Raw genomic sequence first — 22310 nt, forward strand, 5'->3', positions numbered from 1 at the left:
AATGCAGAATAAATATGGGAAATGCGTGTTATTATACGGTTGAGAAGCTTTTGTCATCTAGTCTTCTGTCAAAAAATCTGAAAGTTAGAATTTATAAAACAGTTATATTACCGGTTGTTCTGTATGGTTGTGAAACTTGGACTCTCACTTTGAGAGAGGAACAGAGATTAAGGGTGTTTGAGAATAAGGTTCTTAGGAAAATATTTGGGGCTAAGAGGGATGAAGTTACAGGAGAATGGAGAAAGTTACACAACGCAGAGCTGCACGCATTGTATCCTTCACCTGACATAATTAGGAACATAAAATCCAGACGTTTGAGATGGGCAGGGCATGTAGCACGTATGGGCGAATCCAGAAATGCATATAGAATGTTAGTTGGGAGGCCGGAGGGAAAAAGACCTTTGGGTATGCCGAGACGTAGGTGGGAAGATAATATTAAAATGGATGTGATGGAGGTGGGATATGATGGTAGAGACTGGATTATTCTTGCTCAGGATAGGGACCAATGGCGGGCTTATGTGAGGGCGGCAATGAATTTCCGGGTTCTTTAAAAGCCACTAAGTAAGTAAGATCACAGAATATAGGGACGACTATTTTATTCTTATGCTAATTATTAAACTTTCCTGTAAAACTGAAACGTATTGTTTATAACATTTATTATTAGTTTATTTATATGTACTATATTTAATACAATTTAATTAAAAGATGCTGTGCACTCCTTTTGACTTTTTTAAGCTGCTGTTATTTTTAATTGTTTAATTTTGGAGGGAGCGCAGACCAACCCAGTACATCAACTGCAGAACTAGAGGCAGATGATGTGGATGAATTAATATTATTTTAATCAGGATTGGTAAGGAAGTTGCGTTAATATTTTCTTTCATTTGTATATAGATATATCGAGTGGGTCTTATTATTATTTTTTTTTTTAATTTTGACGAATTCTGAGCGATTTCCAGGTGTTAGACTGACAGGGATACAATTTATTTGTTGGCAACACTGATTGACAGCTTCTGCAGCATGGACTTCACTACTCCACTAGTGAGTAGATAACCAAATTTTAACGACTTTTTTAAAGTGAATTTCCCATATTGTAACACACTCTTTTCAGCCATGAGCCACCACTGGAATTAAAGTGAACATTGTTGCAGGTGTTCACGTTTCATTTTTAGAGTCTGGCTCAAAATAAATATACTATATGAAAGACTTCGTTGTAAATAAAAAATGCTTTGCAAAGAGATTTTCTGGATGGTATAACATTTATTTTTCAATTCCAAAATTTCGCGACATGGGACTTTGTGACAAGCCATTTGGGAACCTTTGGTCTAGAGGATTTTGTAGTGGTACAGTATTTTCTACTTCTGTTGTTATTGATAATTTTTTTTTTAGATATTGTGTGTTACATCTTATTATATCTGTGTTTTTAAGGTTTTTGCTGGTGGTGTTTGTCTTACCAACGTTATGTCTGGTAAAGATTTGATTCTGAGAAAAGCTTCTCCTGCTTGCTTTTAATTTCCTCTACTATGAGTTTTTGTGTGTATAACTGCAGTGCTTTGGTGGGCATGGTCTTAACTGCTCCTGTTATGAGTCTTAATATATTATTTTCTTTGATCTTGTTTTGTTGACTGTAACAATTGCTTCACTGCCATATTATATTACTGTTTTTATATAAGTTCTGTATGTTTTGTTTAGTGTGTCTTGAGAACTTCCCCATGTTACTCCACCTAAACATTTTATCAATGTTGATTTTTTGTTCATATCATGATTGGTTTCACATATGTCTTGTAAGTACAGTTTAGTGTAGATATAGCACATCCCCATTTGGTTCCAGCAATCCGCTTTAGTATGGAGAGTCTACCATGGGTTCTTGAAGCTATCTCGGAGCAATGATCTTTCCATGTGAGCTTATTTTATCAAGAGTAACGCCTAGATACTTGAATGTATGGACATTGTCCAATTGTGTATTGTTGTAGATTATGGCCAGTGTTAGCTGATTATGACATAGAGAAAAAGTTTGACATTTTGTTTTCTCAGTGTTCACGGTCATAGTGTTATCTAGGCACCATTTGTTTAAGTCTTCAAAAGCGATTAAGCAGGGGCGATTTCTCCGTTCATGCTACGCTTGCTGCGCAAGCCCAATATTTTCGTAGCATGTGTATTTCTCAAAATGGCGTTACGTACATTAAAATTTATTTTGATTTTCTGAATACTGTATAGGCGTATTACCATCCGCAGGTTGCAAACCGCAAGTATCGCAATGCTTGCTCATTTCTCGGAGTTACAGGAAAGACATAGAAATAGCGAGAATGTGATGCATACGTAAGTGCCTTCCTCTAGGCGCACATGCTTCTGTTGTGTGTTGTTTGAAGCTCTGATCCGAGAGCTACACCAAATACTATTTAAAGGGAGAGGACGGTATTTTTTTAAACTTTTTTCCTATTCGGTGTAAAATATTAATTTTTTGTGCGTAGAGAGCTCATACCTGTAGCAACTCAACCAAAAATAAATATTTTGAAAAAAAAAATTGGGGGCCCAGATTTGAAAAAAATATACCCAATGCAGGATTTTACTAAAACCGATATAACTAAACCATTTTTAAAGGTAGCTTCATCCCGTTTTTTGCAATGTACTTGCAAAAGCATGCTCTACAAACTATCTGTACCAGAATTTTGATATTAGTCCCTATGTTTGTAAAATAAACAATTAAAATTTAATAACAGTTTTCTGAATTACTTTCTTGCAAACAAACGGACGTAGTTTTAAAATGAAATCAATTAACAAAATTCTGTTACCGAGAAAAGTTTCCTAATAGTCTAAAGAATATGTATTCTAAATTTCATGCATGTATCTTTAATAGTTCAAAAATTATATCCAGTTTTGTCTGGCAATGTAGCAAAAAAAATGAAGTTACCGTAAACCGATAAAAGGAGGTGAGTGATTTAAAAATCCATAGCACAGGAAGTTTAAAAATGGCGTCTCAACTGATAAGGGCAAAAATACTCGCGAAATGTTATGCAATGTATTCCACAAATTTGAAAGAATATTTTAAAGAAAAAAAAATTTTTTGAAAATTCAATTTACCGGAAACAACAATAAAAGGGGTCAAGTGATTTAAAAATCTATAATCCAGGAAGTTCAAAAATAGCGTCTCAACATCTGATAAGGGCACAAATACCCACAAAATATTATGCTATGCATTCCACACATATCACAGAGCATTTTAAAGATTTTTCTAATCCATTGTAACATTTTCCCTTTCTCTCCGCTTTTGTAAAGTTTCAGATGTAAATTTGTTTTCCAGATTGAATCATCTAAATGTTTGTTTTGTATATTTAAGTTGAAATTTTCGTTTTTATATTTCATGAAGAAGAACTGATAGTTTGTTTTCTGGCATTTATTTGCTTGTTATTGGCTTCTGTCCATTTTTGAAGATTTGTTAAGGCTTGGTTCATTTTATTTTCTAAATTAACTTTCTGATCTTTATTATTTCTTGATTTAGTCCACATAATTATATCTGCAAACATACATGTGTTGATATTTTCAATTGATTTCAATTCCTCTGGTAAATCATTTATATATAAATTAAATAGTGTAGTACTTGAAACTGCTCCTTGTGGTAGACCAATTTTTGTTTGTAAGACGAGATGCAGTTACTGTATTTTGTTGAAATCCACCATTGGTTAAGGACTTTTTTTAACCATTCTAGCATATTGCCTTTGATATTCATTTCTATTAATTTGTAAATCAATTTAGCTCTCCAAATTGTATCATATTCACCTTTCAGATCTACAAAGACAGCTAAAACACTCTCATTTTTGATATCTTGATTTATATATGCTATTTGGTGTTATGTGGATCGATTTGGTCTAAAACCAGCTTGTTCTTTTGCTATTAAATTTGTGCTTTTCTAAAGTGCCAGTTCAACCTGGCTATAATCATATTTTCCTGGATTTTAGCTAACATTGACATTAAGGCTACTGGTCTATATGAGGATGTTTCTTCTCTATTCCCCCCCCCCCCCTCGCTGTTATTTATACTCGCTTTAACATCATTGGTCATATCGCGAGTTAATCTTTGGTTGAAATCCGAAGGCCTGTGTACTATTGTTGAGACTGGTTCTATTGTTGTGAACTAGATGGCGACTGTATATATGTTACTGATTTGTTATGAATATGATTTCGGTGATGAATGAGGCCGGTGATTTTCAGGGATGTTGTGGTCCGAATTTCCTGGCATTTGCCTTACGGTTGAGGAAAACTCTGAAAAACTTCAACCAGGAAATTCAACCCGACCAGGAATCGAACCCGGGCCCTCTGCGTAAGAGACCAGCATGCTGACCTGTACACTACAGAGGTGGTCTCTCTATTTTTATTTGGTTTTATAATAGGAACTATTGTAGCTTTTGTCCAATTAGATGGAAGATTTTGAGGACAGTTCCATATTTCGTTGTAAATTAATAAGAGTTTTCTTAGGACATTGTTTCCAAGGTATTTTAGGAATTCAAGAAAAATGTTATCTGGGCCAGGCTGTTATTTATTTTTTTGTTCTCTTATTGTCTGTTTTAATTCTTCGAGAGTAACATTTTAAAAAAGTATTTCGTCATCTCTTTTCTTTTGTTTGAATATTTTATTCTTTCTTTTATTTTCCTTACTGAGTGAATATTGATTCGCTTAAAAGGTGTTAAATTTTTCAGCTATCTTCTTATCTGTCATTTCTTTGCTATTTGCAACCAAAGGTTGCTGGATTTTAGGTGGAAATTTATTATTAAATTGTTCATGAATTGATAAACTTTCGTTGAATCTGTTCTATAGTTCAAATTTGTAGAAATGAATTAAATGAATTCTTCTTGGCTTTAATAATGTTTAATTGTAGTTGTGCTGCTGTTTTTCTTCACTGGATTATATCTTCTTGCTTATGTGTACTTTCTGCTTTTTGGCGTGCTAAATCTCTTGATTTTTGAGTGACTGTAATTGTGAATTCAAAAAAGATTTATGCCTATAATTTGCTTGCCTCTGGGAATATGTTGTGCTGCTTTCTGTAAAATGCTACAAAATTCTTTGACTGTCTTCTGGATTGATGTCATTTATCTTTCTGTCTATTTCTTCACTAAATTTATTCCAATTTTTTCTTTTGAAGTTCCAAGGGTCTTTTTTGTCTGTTGTGCTGTTTTGCTAAATTTATTGATAATACTACTGCTCTATGGCTGCTGCCTGGATTTTCTATTACTTCTCTTCTAGTTTGGTGCGATATTTGTGAGGCTACCATGGGTAAATCTGGATTAGTTGTTGCTCCATTATGATATAAGAAAGTTGAGGTGTCTTTGGGATTGAAAACCAGATCAATATTTTTTTTTTAAGTTTTTTTTTATTTCACTGAAATATTATATTAAAAAAAAACAGAAATTATTCTTCAAAAACTCACAAAGAGAAACTAAGTAAACTTCAAGGAAATGATAATGAAATAATTAAACTCAAATACTGGATTAACATAACTTAACAGAAACATAATAACCAAACAATTTTTTACAATCATCTCGTCAACAAAAACACAAAAGAAAACAAAAATCAGGTATAGCTATACATTTATTACTGCTTCTCCAAGCAGAATGAATTATAGATAAGGTAGAACATAGAGCATGTTGGTCTCCCTACTAAATGCTCACCTCCATTGGGGAATTAGACAAGTGTAATTTAATTGTAATTGTAAGTTCGCAGTTTTGAAATTATTTGCTAGTAATTTTCGAGACCCATAGTTGAATAAATAAATTCTCTGTTTTACCTTGTAAATCTTGTAGCTTAGAAGTTTTTGTTGTTTAGTCAACTATCTGGAGACAGGTTTGAACCTCATGACACCAATAAGGCATCACTCATGAGGTTACTAAGCCAGGAGATAATGGGATAGGGTGACCAGTTCCATTGCATACATCACTGACTATTAACATATTACACTAATCAGTATTCAGATGTATACAAACAATGGTAATATGTTGAAATTGAAGCACTACAGCAATTTGTGTACTTACTTACGGCTTTTAAGGAACCTGCATGTTCATTGCCGCCCTCACATAAGTCCACCATTGGTCACTATCCTGTGCAAGATTAATCCAGTCTGTCATCATATCCCACCTCTCTCAAATCCATTTTAATATTATCCTCCCAGAGGGACTACTATAGAGAGAGAGAAAGAGAGAGATAGTGCGAGAGAGATTTTTTAACAATTCTTTCTGTGAATATGTGGTTTCATAAAAGACATTGAGTACAAGAACGACATGTGAGAATGTTGGCTGTATTCTCCATGTTAACAGTTTTTAATACTTTTATCCATGACTGGTATTTAAACTGATCTTCATTTTACTGTCCTTAGCAATGTAAACAATGACTTTATTCACAACAGTGAATTAGAAGTTTTTAACTCACTACAGTGAATTACAATTTTTAAATCACTCTTTCCATGACAATCAACACATTTTTTAGCAACAGAATTTATACATTCATTCATTTATTACTTCGTAATAAATAACACATTACAAAGAAAGTGCCTACAATTAAAAATTTTATCTTAAATTTTTATCTATATATATTTTTTTATGTGCCCATTCATGTACAACGATTATTGTAAATTTTGTGTTATTCTGTGTCTATAGGCAAGCCTTGTAAGATCAGATAGTAAAAATAAAAAAAAAATAGGTACCAGTAATGTATAAAATATTGTGTAGCACATGAGAGTAAACAGAGTTTATGCACTCGTGGAAATTATCACACTCTTTTTCGCCTCTGGTACTGAATTTTGCACTTGCAGATAAAATCTAATTTTACTCTCTCATACCATCTACAGTGAGGTGTATAAATTTTCATTATCTGCCGTAATAGTGGGTCCTAGCATGCTCTTTCAGAATATGAGCAGTTGAGAATTTGATTCCTAAGACCAGATTTTTTTGTGCATGTATTTATGTATTTGTGTGAGCATGTGCACATAGAAATAGGATCATGTGATTCTAAAATTCACATAAATTCAGTGCTGCAATCCATTTTAATCCTATGTTCTTTTATTTACAAGTTATGAACAAAGTAACACAAATGCTTTTCATTGGATGTGGGCATGAAGCTAGTGGGGGTTTATGATATTAATAGTTCCTCTCATAGAAAATAACTTATTTTTTTAACATAATCCTCTTGGAGTGTAAAGTACTTCTTCCACCTGTGCTCCAGTATTGTTATTTTTTTTATCTGCGAAGAAATATTTCCCAGCCATTAATTATGGCACAGTCATTTTTCTCATACTTTTTCGATCTAAGATGTTCTTTGAATTTTGTAAATGAAAGGAATTAGGGGCATGGTCTGAAGAGCAAGGAAACAGAACACAGGAGGCATTGCTGCATATATATTTTTTTGTAGGTGTCATTTATTGACATGCAAAATACGCACAATTGAACCAGCTAATGCCACACATTGTGAAGAGGCAACTTGTGCTGTATTTCACCTTCTGTAGAAACGGAAGCCAATACCATTATTGTGGTTCCGTGATCAATAGCAGTTCTTTTTCATGAAATCTGCTAATGAATTTGCTACAGCTCTGCATGATACTACCGGTTTACCAGGGTAGCTCAAATTTCGGGACAACTTCATTCACCAGACTTCAGGATGAGTTGTTCCTCTTTCGTGAGTGTTACTTTTCACTTTCCTGCAGTGTCATTTGTGTTAGTTTGTATGTTCATAACTTGTAAACGAATGAATGTAAGATTAAATGGATTGCACTGAATTTCTGTGAATTTTCTAATGACATTTGATACATCATTCCATTTACATTTAAAACCTGTGACCTCCTGTATAGCATATGTCAAGATGTTGTGGTCTGTCACATAAGGGAGGTACCCTCTCAGGTTATTTCCACTCTGTTCAGATTGTTGGTGATCTCCTTGATATGTGACATAAAGGATTCTGTGACTTATGACTCACTTTATATAGGTGATTTATCATGAACGCTTCCTTTCAAATTCCCTCGAATCCCTCAGATCATAATCTTTATTTATTCTCTCCCTGAATGTATACAGTTGTGATGTCAATATATAAAAAAAAAAAAACAACAGATTTTGTATATTTTGTGGCATGAATCATTACATTAAATATTTAATATATTATGTCTATTTCAGGGCTAGGAGAGCCACACTCATCTTTCCAGAATTACCACCCATAAAGCGCTGTCATGAATACAACATTCAAACAAAATTCACATATAGATGCACAAGTTGTGGATACAGGTAAATAGTGTAAAAATCATTAATAGTAAAAGTAACTTTTTTTAAATAATGTAGTATGCGACAGTTTTGTTTGTGTCTTTATATTCATTGTAGTAGTAGCCGTAGTAATAGATTTATTTCTACTGGCAGAGTTAAAGCCAGAAAGCCTTCTCTTCCACTCAACCAGTGTTAGAATAATAGCAGAAATATAGGAACAATATACAATTAATAATAATAATAATAATAACAACAACAACAAAATGAAAACAAGTTAAGTTACATGTAATTCTAAAAATCAAACTAATTATAGTAATGTGAATCGAATTGTTAAAATAATAAAGAAAATTATATGTTAAAAATAAAAATCATATATTAGAAAAAATTATATTTTAGGAAAGCTCACAGTCTAAGCAGTCTATTTGACAACCGGGTTTTAAAATTAGTAAATGTCTGACAGCCCCTTAAGGTATGAGGTAGGGAGTAGAGTCGGGCAGACTGCCTCATATTATCGCCCGTTCTCGGTTGCGTAATCTTCACAGTCTCGCTTAGTGTGTGGCAACCGAACATAGCCAAATGACTCATTGATAGAGAACACGAGATTCTCTTGGTCCCGAGATTACCGATACTAGATCACTCCCGGCAGTATCGAGGTCTAGGCGGGACTGTAGTAATGATAAGAAAGCAATATCGCTCGGCCGTGCTTCTATAGGAAGCATTGGCTTATACATTTCCCGGTCCTTTAAATGTATATCATGTTGTAGCTCCTATAATACTTAATCAATCGCGCTGTAATTTTTTGGATTGATAGCTCAATATCTAAGGAAAGCATAGAAAAACAAATCGAACTGAAAATCTTTTTTGGAAAGTGAGAAAAAAAAATATTAACTTCGATGGAGATTGATCTGTTCAGAATAGACATTTGCAACTTCACCTCTGGTAAGCGGAAAACTTTTTTGTTTTTCACTTTAGATGGGGGGTCAAAGCGAGAGAAATGTTGAGAAAGAATGGAAATTTACTTTTAAAAGTGGTGGCTACTCAAAATCTTTACTGGTTCTCGAATAACAGCGAGTTAACCAAAGAAGCTGTTGGCGCAGGACTCATGACAAACGCTTGTTCCGTAAAATTTGTACGGAACCCTTCAACACATGAAAACCCGTTATTGTACGGATGGTATTAAATGGTATTTTAATATAGTATGTATAACATGAGGCTGGCCTTCCTTCTAGGCCAGTGGTACTCATTACGCGGTCCGCGGCCCACTTGCGGCTCTCAGAAACATTTATTGCGGCCCCTGAACTAATAGGCCTATTACTATTACTATTATTTTTATGATATATATATATATATATATATATATATATATATATATTAATTTCTGTAATAATGTGCAACTGGAGAAAACTTTGGTTACCCTGCATCATTACTGCCAATGAAGATTTTCAGCTACTACACGTAGCTATTTGTTTTCTTTATAAAATGATAGAATCATGATGTCCTATGTGCCTATTATGTCTTTATATAATAATGGGTTGTAAACGTGTTTATCTTAATATATATTACAATAGCGTGCATTCAAAATTTGATAAGTGTCCAAAATATTCTCATCCAAGAACAGAGGGCTGAAAATATTAAAAATGTCTCTGATATCGGAACAGAAATCGATGTATTCCACTGTACATAAAAACGAACTAAAACCAAAGTATCGTATCACGTAGCAGAAATTAAGCCATTTACAGGTGCGGGGATTGTTAAAGGAGTGTCTTTCAGCTGTAGGCCTATGTGACACTTTATTTTCAAAATTTGGAAATTAAAAACAGATTACAGATTAAATAACAATTCAACCTTCTCGTAATATTGATGTGATTTTGCAGAAGAGTAGCATAGTTCGCCCTTAATTTTCAGAAACACCAATCACATACTATTATTATTATTATTATTATTATTATTATTATTATTAGTATTATTATTATTATTAAATAACTCATAATAATAAAATAATAATAATAATAATAATAATAATAAAACCACGTATTTTGTTAAGCTTCAATACTATGAAATGCATTGTGGTTCTCGGAAAATAACCATTTCTCAATGTTGGCTCTTCAATAATTGCTAGTGAGTACCACTGACCTAGGCGGTTCGGGTTCACACCCCGGTCATGTCTGGATGGAATTTGTGGATAAAATAGACGTTGCAAATGGTTTTCCTCGGGTTACTCCCGTTTCTCTCATTCATCCCACCAATACACTCCACCCTCTCTCATTTCACTTCATCTGTAATAGTCAAAAAGAGGCTGGAATGATATCCAGGAGTAGTGCGGATTTCCGATGCTTACCAAGGTTGTTAGAGCTTGAAGCTCCAGGCCCCGGGTTTGGGCTTGTTAGTAGATTATGGGATCTTGCCTGCAAGGTACAAGAAGGATGCCAACCAGGCCATCTTTCGGACTTATTGTTATACAATCATCGCATATAGGGAGTACAATGGGCCTAACTGGCCTAAGTGCAAGGATCCATCCCGGATCCAGCCCTTGTGAAATCAATCAATCAAACACAAAATTAAGCTCAAGTATAACATAGTACATCTCACTTCGATTTCAACAAAAACCTTCAGGGAATAAGGACGTATGGAGACAGGTATCTGTGTTATGGTTACTTGGGTTAAAACGGGTCAACTTGGTTGCGAGATGATAACAGCCGTCACATTTTTTCGCAGATTGGACGATATGCTCAAGAGCAATTAATGTCATCGATATCTCAAGCTATTTATGAAGTGTAGACTCTGTAGAGATCACTCATTAACCCAGTATGCTATACATGGTGATGAGTTGCGCTTGTTAAATACAATGCAGTCTAATACAAAAGAAACCGTGAGGAGTAAATTAGCGGATGGAACCTACAAATTAGTGGGAAAGATTGTAAATGACAAGTGCATGTTGGATAAATTTTCAGGTATGAATTTTTAAGGAAGTTAAGGAAGTTGTTCTTTAGTTATAATATTTCATTTTGACAAATTAATACTAATCCACGGTAATACTATAAATTCGTGAATTAAAGACTAGTATTTACTGTATGTAAAGAAATGCACGGTAGCGTCGCTGTTAAGGCGTAACGCTCAAGCCGGAAGGCCGCGGGTTCGATTCCCGATGGGGTCATGGATTTTTCCACTGATCTAATCCTTCCATCCGCACTATGGCCCTGAGGTCTACTCAATCTCTAACAGAAATGAGTAGGCCTACCAGAGACATATTTCATTGGGAGGTAAAGGCGGCGAGCACGTAGGACTGACACCCCTACTGCCATTAAATGCCGAGTGTCTGTAAAGGTGGAAGCCTTAACCTCTCGCCATCCTCTAGACCTATTTGGCATGCCATGGGGTTGGTTTTACTTTATTTATAATAGTACACTTTTTTTAAATCTTAAATATTTAAAATTACTATCTCAAATTATCTCATTTTGTAGTATTTAATTTTGTAATGACATAATTTGAAACCATAATTTGTCTTTTATGAGTTCTAACATTTATATTCCTATTATTACTGATGTACCATCTCAAATACTATCTCAAATTATTTCATTTTGTTGTATTTAATTTTGTAATGACATAATTTGAAACCATAATTTGTCTTTTATGAGTTCTAACATTTAAATTCCTATTATTAATGATTTTAAATTGCCAGTTATACTATCTCACTTTATTTCATTTTGTAACGTTTTATCTCATGTGAAAAAATTGGAATACTTTGCTTGTCTACTATGCATCCTATAATTAATTTTTATTGCCAGTATTTTACTACCTCAATTTATTTTTTATGTCATTTTATTTCATAATGATGAAATTCGAATGCCTAATTGCTCTATTATGCGTTCTAACATATTATATTGCCGTATTAATTATTTTATTGTCAATCATACTAACTCTCTGTATACTTAATTATATCATTTTGTTTTATAATATGTACTCTTATTGTAAAATTGTTCGTGTAATTTGTTGTCCGGTACCTACTGTTTAATTAGCTTTTATTTTTACTAATTTCGGAAACGTAGCCTGAGGCTTATTGTACCTAGACCCATAACTATATTGAACACATGCACACACTGTAGGACTTCCCCCTTTACTGGGTCAGAGTGTTCGGGGGGCCACTGTGAGACATCACACACACTTGGACAATGGACAGACAACCAGTCCCCGTGAAGAGGTCCGAATTAAATACCCCTGACTTCACGACCGAGAATCGAACCCGGTCCATCTTGATCAGACCAAGGAGGCGGACTAGCTTTTACTTACTATTGTAAATATACACTCTTGTATATCCATTACAATAGCGGTATTCAAAAACACTATTGAATGAATAAAAACAATGTGAACGAAATACTGATAAGAAAACACATTATAGATCCAATCACAGCTTGTTATTGAAGAGCTTAGGCAAATACTGAAAATGCTGCAATATTTTGTGTCCTGAGAAAGGCAACAGTTAATTAAAATAATGTGAATTCTACAAGAATGTCGTCATCATAATATGTTGTATTATTGTGTAGCCTACACACTTTATAAGCATTCACATTTCAATAAGAGTCACGAATTGTTGTGATGAGCGGTAATTAAGCCGGTAGTCAGTGTACGCATTTCATAACGATAAGTCGGCTGTGCGATAACAGGCTGGGACCCGGTATTCCTCGTGCCCGAGAGTGCCAATCTCGAGAATACGATTCTCGGAACTGGCGTTATCGGCCAGCTAGTATCGCCTGCGAGAACGAGCGGGAGTAAGAGGTTGTTTGCCCGACTCTAGTAGGGAGTTCCAATGACGAGAAATTGAAACGGTGAATGATGAAGAATATCTGGAAGTGTTATGATGAGGTATACTCAATGTACTGGTGATCTGATATCGAATATTTAAGTTATGGTTGGAGCATAAATACACAAGACGAAACAACAGATACCTTGGAGCTGAGGTGCGCAGAATTGGAAATAACAGAGAAAGGCAGTGTATAGTTCTGCGTTTGTTGAGCTGGAGCCGAGATAAGGATTTGAAAAATGGTAAAATATGATCGTATCATCGGACATTGCACACATATCTTATATACATATTATGAACACACTGTAATTTGTTCGAGGGTTCAGTACTTAAGTCAGTGAACAACATATCACAATAGTCAAAGTGCGGCATTACAAGTATTTGAACTAATGTTTGTTTCGGTGGCACGAGAAAGAAATGCTTGAAGTGTTTATTTTTTTATTGAAAGTCGATGGTAAGGCAAGACCACTTTATCTCAATTCCTGAATTTAAAATTGCACACAAATTGCATGAAGATGAGCTGAAACAAAATCACTATTAAACAAGTGGAAATTAATTAACAGAGGTATTGTGTAGGACCAAAAAAATTAATCTTTACGTATAGATTCAATGAGTGGAAAGCTATAAAAGTGAGCAGTTTTACAAATATTTTAATGTACAAATTGTGTAATAATAGGTTGTAGGAGAAAAGAGATGAAAAACGCACAAAATTCAATCAACACTTACGTGCAAAGGAAAACTTCCTTTCAAAAACAGCTGAAGAACAATATGGGATTAAACGACAGGCAACAATTTCAGAGCTCGAAAGCAAAGCAAAGAATGCTCATGAAGAAAAAAATGAATTTGTCGAAGACATGGTGAAGATATGTTTACGAGCCAACATTCCAGTGAATAAACTGGATCATCCAACCATGTGAGAATATTTTAAAAAGTAAGTAAAAGTAATATTTGCATTAAAATAAAAATAAAACTCAGGATTTGAAAATATTTTAAACTGCTAAAATATTACTATTTTGTTTAATATTGCTATATTTAAGCCTAGGATTTTTTTTTTGCATATTTTACAGCTTTGTTTTGTAGATATTCGGCCTACAAAAAAAAGTATGTATTACTATACTTCTAAATAGAACTAATTCAGTCATTTCTCTCTTTAAAGATATGTGACAGGCTCGGGTGATTACCTATGTGTTCAAGATTGAGAAATGAATATATGCCTCGATGTGGAATGGTGATGCTTAATGACATTAAAATGGCTTTGGAAGGCAAACCGATTGTTGTTGTTGTTGCAGATGAAACTTCAGATAGGGAAGGCAGATTTGTCTTCGCGTGCTCTTCAGAATGATGGTACCAGGTAAAAACCAGAAGATGCATCTGGCAAATGACTGTTTTCTTGATGCAGCAAATGGTGCAACCTGTAGCAGAGCTATTAGTCCCTTGAAAGATTACAACATTGAGTTTGATAACGTCTTGGGTTTGGTTTCAGCTTCAGCTCCATATATGACCTGTTTTCAGGTCTTAAGAACAATTGAGGTGCACAGTTCCAAAACCCTTTAAATCCACTTTTTTCACCAAAATTATTTTTTATCTCTTCATAGTAAGGATTAATGCACTCTATTGACCTATATATCAGTAATGTTCTAAAGAGATCTACATATAGTGAAAAAGTTCATCTGAAAAATAGTTACTTTTCCAATACTCTCTAAATCTGTTCTACTTTTCCAATATTCTCTAAATACCTAGCGACTTTTCCAATATCCTCTATAACCAATAGACCTATTTATTTTTTGCATATTCTAGTAGTGTACTGATTGTGAGATCTGGCACTTGCTATGCCTAATTATATTTTCCCATCAGGCAGGGTCTTTGGTAGATTAGAAAAAAGAACAAGGAAAATAAATACGACCACTTATTCTTCTGAATACATCAGAATTTATGTAGAAGAAGGAACTATTAAGATGCTAGGATATGATGTTCCTGTCAACAGCTGGAAGGAAAAAAGTGACACAGGTGCTGAAAGCATTTTCAAATAGCCCCTTCTAAGAGAATTTTCTTCAAAAAAGGGAAGTCAGGTGTATTAGTGAGAGGAAAATGCCACTATCATTATGATTTTGGAGTTCACCGAAGTCTTTTGAAACGAGGAAAAGCAATCCATGACATGCACTTGCAAAGAACAGTTGGGGGTAACAGTAAAAAAAGAGAAAATTCATGATATTAATAAACTTCTTTCAAAACATTTCGGTCCTTTGTGGCAAACAAACAACGATCTGGAATTTTATGCCCATCTCATCAATGAAAATGGAGAGCAAGCAGGGGAAGCAGAAGAAGACGAAGGAAACATTTTGGTTGATGAAAGTGACGACCTGAAGCTGTAGGAGTAAATGTCAATTTATAAAACGATTTTTCAAAGTAAATCTTGGTATCAGTTCTATTTTTTTTATTGCTTGAATTTCATTATGATATTTGTGATTATTGCATACATCTGGAGGTATTTTTGCTCAATGAAAGTGACGACCTGAAGCTGTAGGAGCAAATGTCTATTTATTAGGAGATTGTTCAAAGTAAACCCTGGACTGAATTCTATGTTCTTTATTGCTGGGATTCCATTGTGATATGTGTGATTGTTGCATACATTTGAAGATATTTTTCTCTTGGAATTCAGCTCACTAGTGTTTTATTAACAGTTGAGTAATGATTACCTTCATATGTATTTGAGCATGTAGCCTACCATATCTAAATTTGTAGCATTATTATGGATTGTTTTTTGAGTAATTCTTTAATTTTAAACTGCATTCTTATTTACGTGAACAATATAATAATCAATAATATCCCTGTAACTCTTCTATAAATAAATATGTTAGTTGAAATCTACTAAGGAAGAGACTGGTGAAATGCTTTGTGTGGAGTGTGGCATTGTATGGGGGCAGAAACATGGACATTACGATGAAATGAAGAGAAACAAATAGAAGCATTTGAAATATGGGTATGGAGAAGTCTGGAGCGTGTGAAGTGGACAGACAGAATAAGAAACGAAGCTGTGTTGGAAAGAGTGGGTGAAGAAAGAATGATTCTGAAACTGATCAGAAAGAGAAAAAGGAATTTGTTGTGTCACTGGCTGAAAAGAAACTGTCTACTGAGGACGCACTGGTGAGCAGGAGAAGAGTTCAGGGCAGAAGACGATATCAGATGATAGATGACACTAAGATATGAGGAGACTAAGAGGAAAGATTGGAGATAGCTGGGTTGCAGTGAAAGATCTGCCCAGCTTCAGCTCATGTCTAAAACCTGACATGTTTCAAGTTCCTTTCCAATATCCACTAAATACATTTTGTTCCTTTCCAATATCCACTAAATACATTTTGTTCCTTTCCAATATCCTCTAAATAAAGATTGAGTTCCAAAACCCACTCAATACAAAAAAGAACATTAATTTTTGGCAATATGGTTTATAATATTCATGTGAAAAATTATATTGAAGTTTTCTACTTTCAAGTCAAGTTCATCAGAAAAAAATCAGTTATTTTAAAATAAAAACAAAAGCAGTAAAAGTTTTTTTCGTTTCCTTAAAAATTTGCTCGAATTGATTTAGAGGGTTTTGGAACTGCACGCTTCAATTATTGGAGACTATTTGTTACATTTTCAATGTTTTGCACACAAAATAAACTTGTTAGGAGATGTCATTTTGAAAGATATGTCAGAATTGAATACCTTTGTGTCTTTTTGCACTCTAGAAAAATGAAAAGTATATATTTAAATTATCTTTGGGAAAAGTGGCCAGATTTAGCTCCTGTTCTCTTTTCTGGCCCAGTTATAACACATTGAAATTCATGGTTTCAAAGTGCAGTATATTTATACAAATACTTCTTGGCTTTGAAAGACTTCTTTCTATCACTTGAGGAAAAAATGTTAGCCTAAATAGTAATTTCTCCTTCATTGTAGATATTTTGAAAGATGGAATAATTATTTCTATGATAGTAGAGATTCAGTGTAAATTTGTCAGTGAAGTGTCAGAGGAAACTAGTAAGTTAATAACACGACTTGGAGGATGTAACTATCCTTTTGCCCATAAATTGTGGGATGAACTTAATTCGTTAAATTTAGCATTAGGTAGATGTGCTACTGGGAGGTTGCTGTCTGACACATACGAAATCTTAAAGCATGTCTCCAATGAGAAAGCTAAGAAAACAGTTATAGAAAAGTTTATTGTACGTATGAAAAGATGTCACAAAAAACTTAGAATAGCTATTGAAGATAATTCAAAAGTAGATAGACTGCCTTCAAATGTTATTAGCACTGAAACTGAAATTTCCACACTTCCCTGAAGCAGTTATTCAGTTCATCTGGACACCCACAAATAGCATGGATGCAGAAAAAATTTTTAGCAAGTATAATTTGTCACAGATGAAACATATTAAAGGAGAGAATATTGGAATTTGTTCTTTGTTACACTTTCAGTGATTTCGGGTTAATCGAAAGAGGCATATACATGTGATGTGAATGCTTCTAAAGTGATTGTCTGATTGAATTGATAATCTATAACTATGTCCTATGTGGTTTCATAACTATAATTTCTGTTCATTTGCTTGTAATAAAAAATATTAAACTGAGAGGTCAATAAAGTGCAAAGTTTATTTTCCACCATACATTATACAATGAGACAAGTTTCATAAAATATCTAAAATACATTATATTCTAACATAAAAATGCTATGAAAAGCTAAATTTTTCTTTATTTTATTTTTTAAACGCGAATTTTATAATTTTAATGTGCTAAAATCTACCATCTCTGCGTAAGAGTATTATTTACAATGACCTATATGTTTGCTACAGACTACAGCTCATTTCTTTAACCTAAGTTTATTTTCCTGGGTTTCATTTATTACATCATTGAAATCAATTTCTGAAGCCAGTTTATGTTCAATAGCTAAATGACAAAGAGAGTTAATGCATTCTTGTCCTGTGGTAGATCTCTGCCAAGTTTTCAGTTGATATTCCAGCTTATTGGAAGTATACAGAATGTATGCAGAGTAATACGAACATTCACAAAAATAGCTTTCAATTTTTTAGAATAAATTAAATTTAATAGCATTAATGGCGGAATTTCCTTGTCCTTCTGAAGTACAGAATTGTGAATTTTTCTCAAATACAGTAATTCATCTTTTAAATGAAGTGAAAGATCATCAGGGTACATTTCAACAAGATTTTTTTACTCTTGTTCAGTATCTGTTGTGGATAGTGAAATATAAATCAACACTGGAGAAAATAAACTAAGAACTTATTTCTGTGCTTCAAGACGATTTTGTAGGTCATTTATCACGAAGTTTAAAGTAGTAAACATTATTTCTCTTTTAAAGGTATCTTCTGCTGCAACTTAATTGTCAGTGTCTTCTGAATTACTCTCATCATGAAATCTCTTCCTCTTTCACTCTTTCTCCATCTTCAGAAACACTTGATTCAGTGTACATATTTTAAGAAATTAATTGTGCTTCATTAACAATACCCATTATTTCGTAAATTCTACAGTTCTTTAATTAAGTCATTCATTACATTTTTCAAACATCAAGTGATATGCTCCTAGATTGTATTATTACATTTCGTTTATTTATGGAAGACTTGAGAACTCCATGTTTCAGACTGGGATATGACTGAAATATCAATCTCTTCCCTTAAAACAGCCCACTTTGCAAGACTGCTACTGAAAAGCACATAAAACCTCTGAACACAGCCGAAAAATATGGCCACATGATGATTCATCTTGACAGTATATACACCAGTAAGATTAAGGGAATGTACACTGCATGGAGAATACAATGCAAGGCTGTTTTTCTCTAGTATCCTCGGTTTTACACCCTTCATTTTTCCACTCATATTAGAACCATTATCATATCCTTAGCCACGGCAGTCAGCTATGGGGATTTTAAGATGTTCTAAGGCTGAAAACAGTTCATGAGCAACACCATCACCAGTATTCTCATTAAAGTTCAGAAATTCAATAAACCTGTCTTTAATTTAAAATTGTCCAGTTTCCTTGTTCTGTAACAAATATCTCAAAATGAAAACATTTTACTCTTGTGCAAGACATCAGGTGTAGCATCAGCAATAATAGTATAGTAAATTGCTGCTCCTCTTTCTTCGAGAATATATTTTAACACTTTGTCACCACACAAGCAAATAAAGTCATTCCATCTTAAATAATGGGCTTTCCCTTTGATCTCTTTTTCTTCCAGTTGACTGTTTTGTTCTTTAGTTAAATGTTCGTGTATTAGTGGATCATAATGACCAATAAGTTCTAATATACCGATAACCTGAAATTTTATGACGCGATACTAATTTTCTTACGTTTTTTATAGACACATAATGATTTTGCTGATATCTGGGGAATTAACTATACTCATATTAGAATAAAGAAAGTTCCTGGATAAGTATCACGGTTTTATATAAACAGGAAAGGATTTTTACTCTCTCATATGTACAATACACGACATGTACAATTTATCTGCATAATGACTTGTCATACCGCACATGTTTAATGAGAAGATCCGACCACTGTCTCACATGGAAGGAAATCGAATAGGCGGTGATTCAGGCCTACCGCCTGTTCCCAGTAAGTCTAGCCGTGGTAGAGGGTTCTTCTGACTTCTTAGCGGAGACAGGGGAAGGAAGGATGTTCAGGTAGTAGCTTGTCTAGTGAGTAACTCCTCCCTTTGCATTGTATACTTGTCGCCGTTACTTCCACGGACAAAGTTACCAGGCACTAACAGTACTTGTAGTCTTGTACAAGTAATGCGCTGGTAAGAAATAATTAGGAAACATTATGTTGACCTTACATTTTATCAAAGCATAATAAATGTTGAAAGTGATGTCCACCTTCTGAATACAAGAATCATCGATGTAGAAAATTCTGAAATGCCTTCTTCAAGACTCATGTGTAATTTCATCAGCAGTCACTTGATTTCATTCTTAACTCTTCAAGAGTGCATGGATTGTTCACACACACTTTCCATTTTAAATTCCCTTACAGATAACAATCAGACACATATAAACAGTGGAACGAGTGATGATTAGAAACATTGTGTAGTTCTTGTACAAGTTATTTTATAATGATGATAGTAATAATAATAATCATAATAATAATAATATCCCCTATCTGTGGTAATCAAGTCCCTAATTATGGGATATTCCAAGCATATCTGTCTAATTTGGGTCCATGGGAAATGAAAGAGCCAATGAACTGGCCAAAACAGCTGCTCATTCTAATGTAGAATATGCTTACATTGAGTGCACTGTTACACATATTGGAAAGGTCCTAAAGAAGAACATAAAAGAACATTGGAATGAACAATGGCTCAGTAGCAAAAATGGATCCCTAATGAAGAAACTGTACTTCCCGACTGTATTTGACCAAATCGACAAGAATCAATTATCACTAGACTTCATAATAACGCAATTTTTATTGGGGCATGGGAAATTCGGACGTTATTTTCAGAGTAACTACTGAAGCTTTCCTGGCGACGTGATAACTGAAAACATTCTAATGGTAATAAGTTGGTGATCTACCGACATTTCGAGGATGTTCATCATCCTTGTCTTCAAGGTTAACTGATAATTAGGGGTATATTTTGCTCCTTGTTTATAGGGCCGACGTACTGTCTTGTTTTGTGCTGTGCAGCTGATTGACCAGCTCCCACCACACAGTCCAGAAGAAATATGTCGAGAAGTTACCAAGGCCACCATTCCTAAGCCCAACATCAGCCAAGAAGAGAACAAAGCTGTACAGACACTCGGGAAGAACGACAAAATGGTGGTTCTGCCAGCGGACAAGGGAAACTACAATCCTCCTTTCCTCGACGCAGTATCAGGAGAAGATGGATTAACTGCTGGACGATCTAGCCTATAAAATCCTCAGGAAAGATCCCACCAGCTTAGTAGAAAGAAGCACTAGCCAGCTAATTAAGAGATCCAGTCTCTGCACCGAGATTAAACTGTTAGTTTCACCATCGGGCAGTATACCACTCAGGTTATATGGTCTGTCTAAGATCCATAAGCCTGAGATACCGCTAAAACCTATAGTGGATGCTATTGGCAGCCCCAGATATCACTTGGCTCACCACCTCACCAACCTCTGGTGGGTGGGTGCATACATCATGTGAAGAACTCCACACAATTTGTACAGATTCTCGACAACATCAAGGTGAAGCCATCCGACCTTCTAGTCAGCTTCGATGTAGTGTCCCTCTTCACCAGGATTCCTCTCTCCAAAACCATACAACTGCTTTCTGATCAATTTCCACCGGATATCACTGAATTGTTCCGTCACACTCTCACTTCCAAATATTTTCTGCAGAACAACACATGCTATGAACAAATAGACAGAGTCGCCATGGGTTCTCTACTTTCACCTGCCATCACCAATTACATGAAATACTAGCTACAGCGCCATTGAAGGCTACTGTACACACTTTTTCAGATACGTAGACGATATGTTCGTCATCTGAACTCATGGACAAGAAACATCCAGATTTTCTCAGGCACATAAACAGTCTACAACCCCAGATCCAATTCACTATGGAGGTGGAAACGGACAGTAAACTCCCCTTTCTGGACATCCTTATCTCCAGAAATCACAATGGATCTCTTGGCATGCGGTATACCGTAAACCCACACACACCAACTTGTATCTAAATGCGAATAGTTTCCATCACAAGTCTCAATGATGGCGAAGTGTTCAGGCTACTGAGATAGGAGAGTGGAGGAAACCCTGGCCATAGCGGCGGAAAGAGGTAACCTGAATCGGGACTCGGGTCTCCAGCTCAGCCCTGCTTGGACACTGGCTATTAAATTTCTCAACATCCAGATGACGAGCTGTCATCAAGAGAGGACATATGAGAACACATCTGCCGAGCCTACTGTGAGACCCCAATACAACACAAGACAAGACAACATGCCATGGTCTGCACCCCATGTACTCACCCTGGCACTAAAAATAAAAACCAAATATCCCCTTAATTATCGTTAACCCTGAAGATGAGAAAGATGAACAACCTCAAAATGTCAGTGGATCACCAACTTATTACCTGGCTGGAAGTCCGAGAATATTTTGAGTTATTTTCAGAGGTTTCAAACTGTAACAGAGAAAGGACATCAATGTGTATGTCGACACTTGTGGAGTAATGTTCAGCGCGTCTGGCCGCGAAACCAGGTGGCCCGGGTTCGATTCCCGTTTGGGGCAAGTTACCTGGTTGAGGGTTTTTCCGGGGTTTTTCCTCAACCCAATATGAGCAAATGC

General features: G+C 34.8%; 1 protein-coding gene across 16 annotated transcripts in view; it reads left to right on the forward strand.

The window, feature by feature from the left end:
• LOC138703320 (germ cell nuclear acidic protein-like) overlaps positions 1–22310 on the forward strand; it is a 300735-nt gene that overhangs the window by 228351 nt on the left and 50074 nt on the right. For 10 of the 16 annotated variants that reach the window (XR_011333098.1, XR_011333105.1, XM_069831106.1 and 7 more), the window contains one exon: positions 8147–8254. Coding sequence is in view for 8 of the 16 variants with exons in the window: in XM_069831106.1 (XP_069687207.1) it covers positions 8147–8254 (108 nt within the window). In the remaining 8 variants the exon portion in view is untranslated. Of the gene's footprint in view, positions 1–1828; positions 1897–8146; positions 8255–10945; positions 11182–13704; positions 13960–14184; positions 14204–14317; positions 14380–22310 lie in introns of those variants that run through there. The other 6 variants (XR_011333101.1, XR_011333102.1, XR_011333103.1 and 3 more) reach the window with 6 other exon arrangements.

Source organism: Periplaneta americana, chromosome 7 (genome assembly GCF_040183065.1).
Source record: "Periplaneta americana isolate PAMFEO1 chromosome 7, P.americana_PAMFEO1_priV1, whole genome shotgun sequence".
In the NCBI taxonomy this organism is placed as follows: domain Eukaryota; kingdom Metazoa; phylum Arthropoda; class Insecta; order Blattodea; family Blattidae; genus Periplaneta; species Periplaneta americana.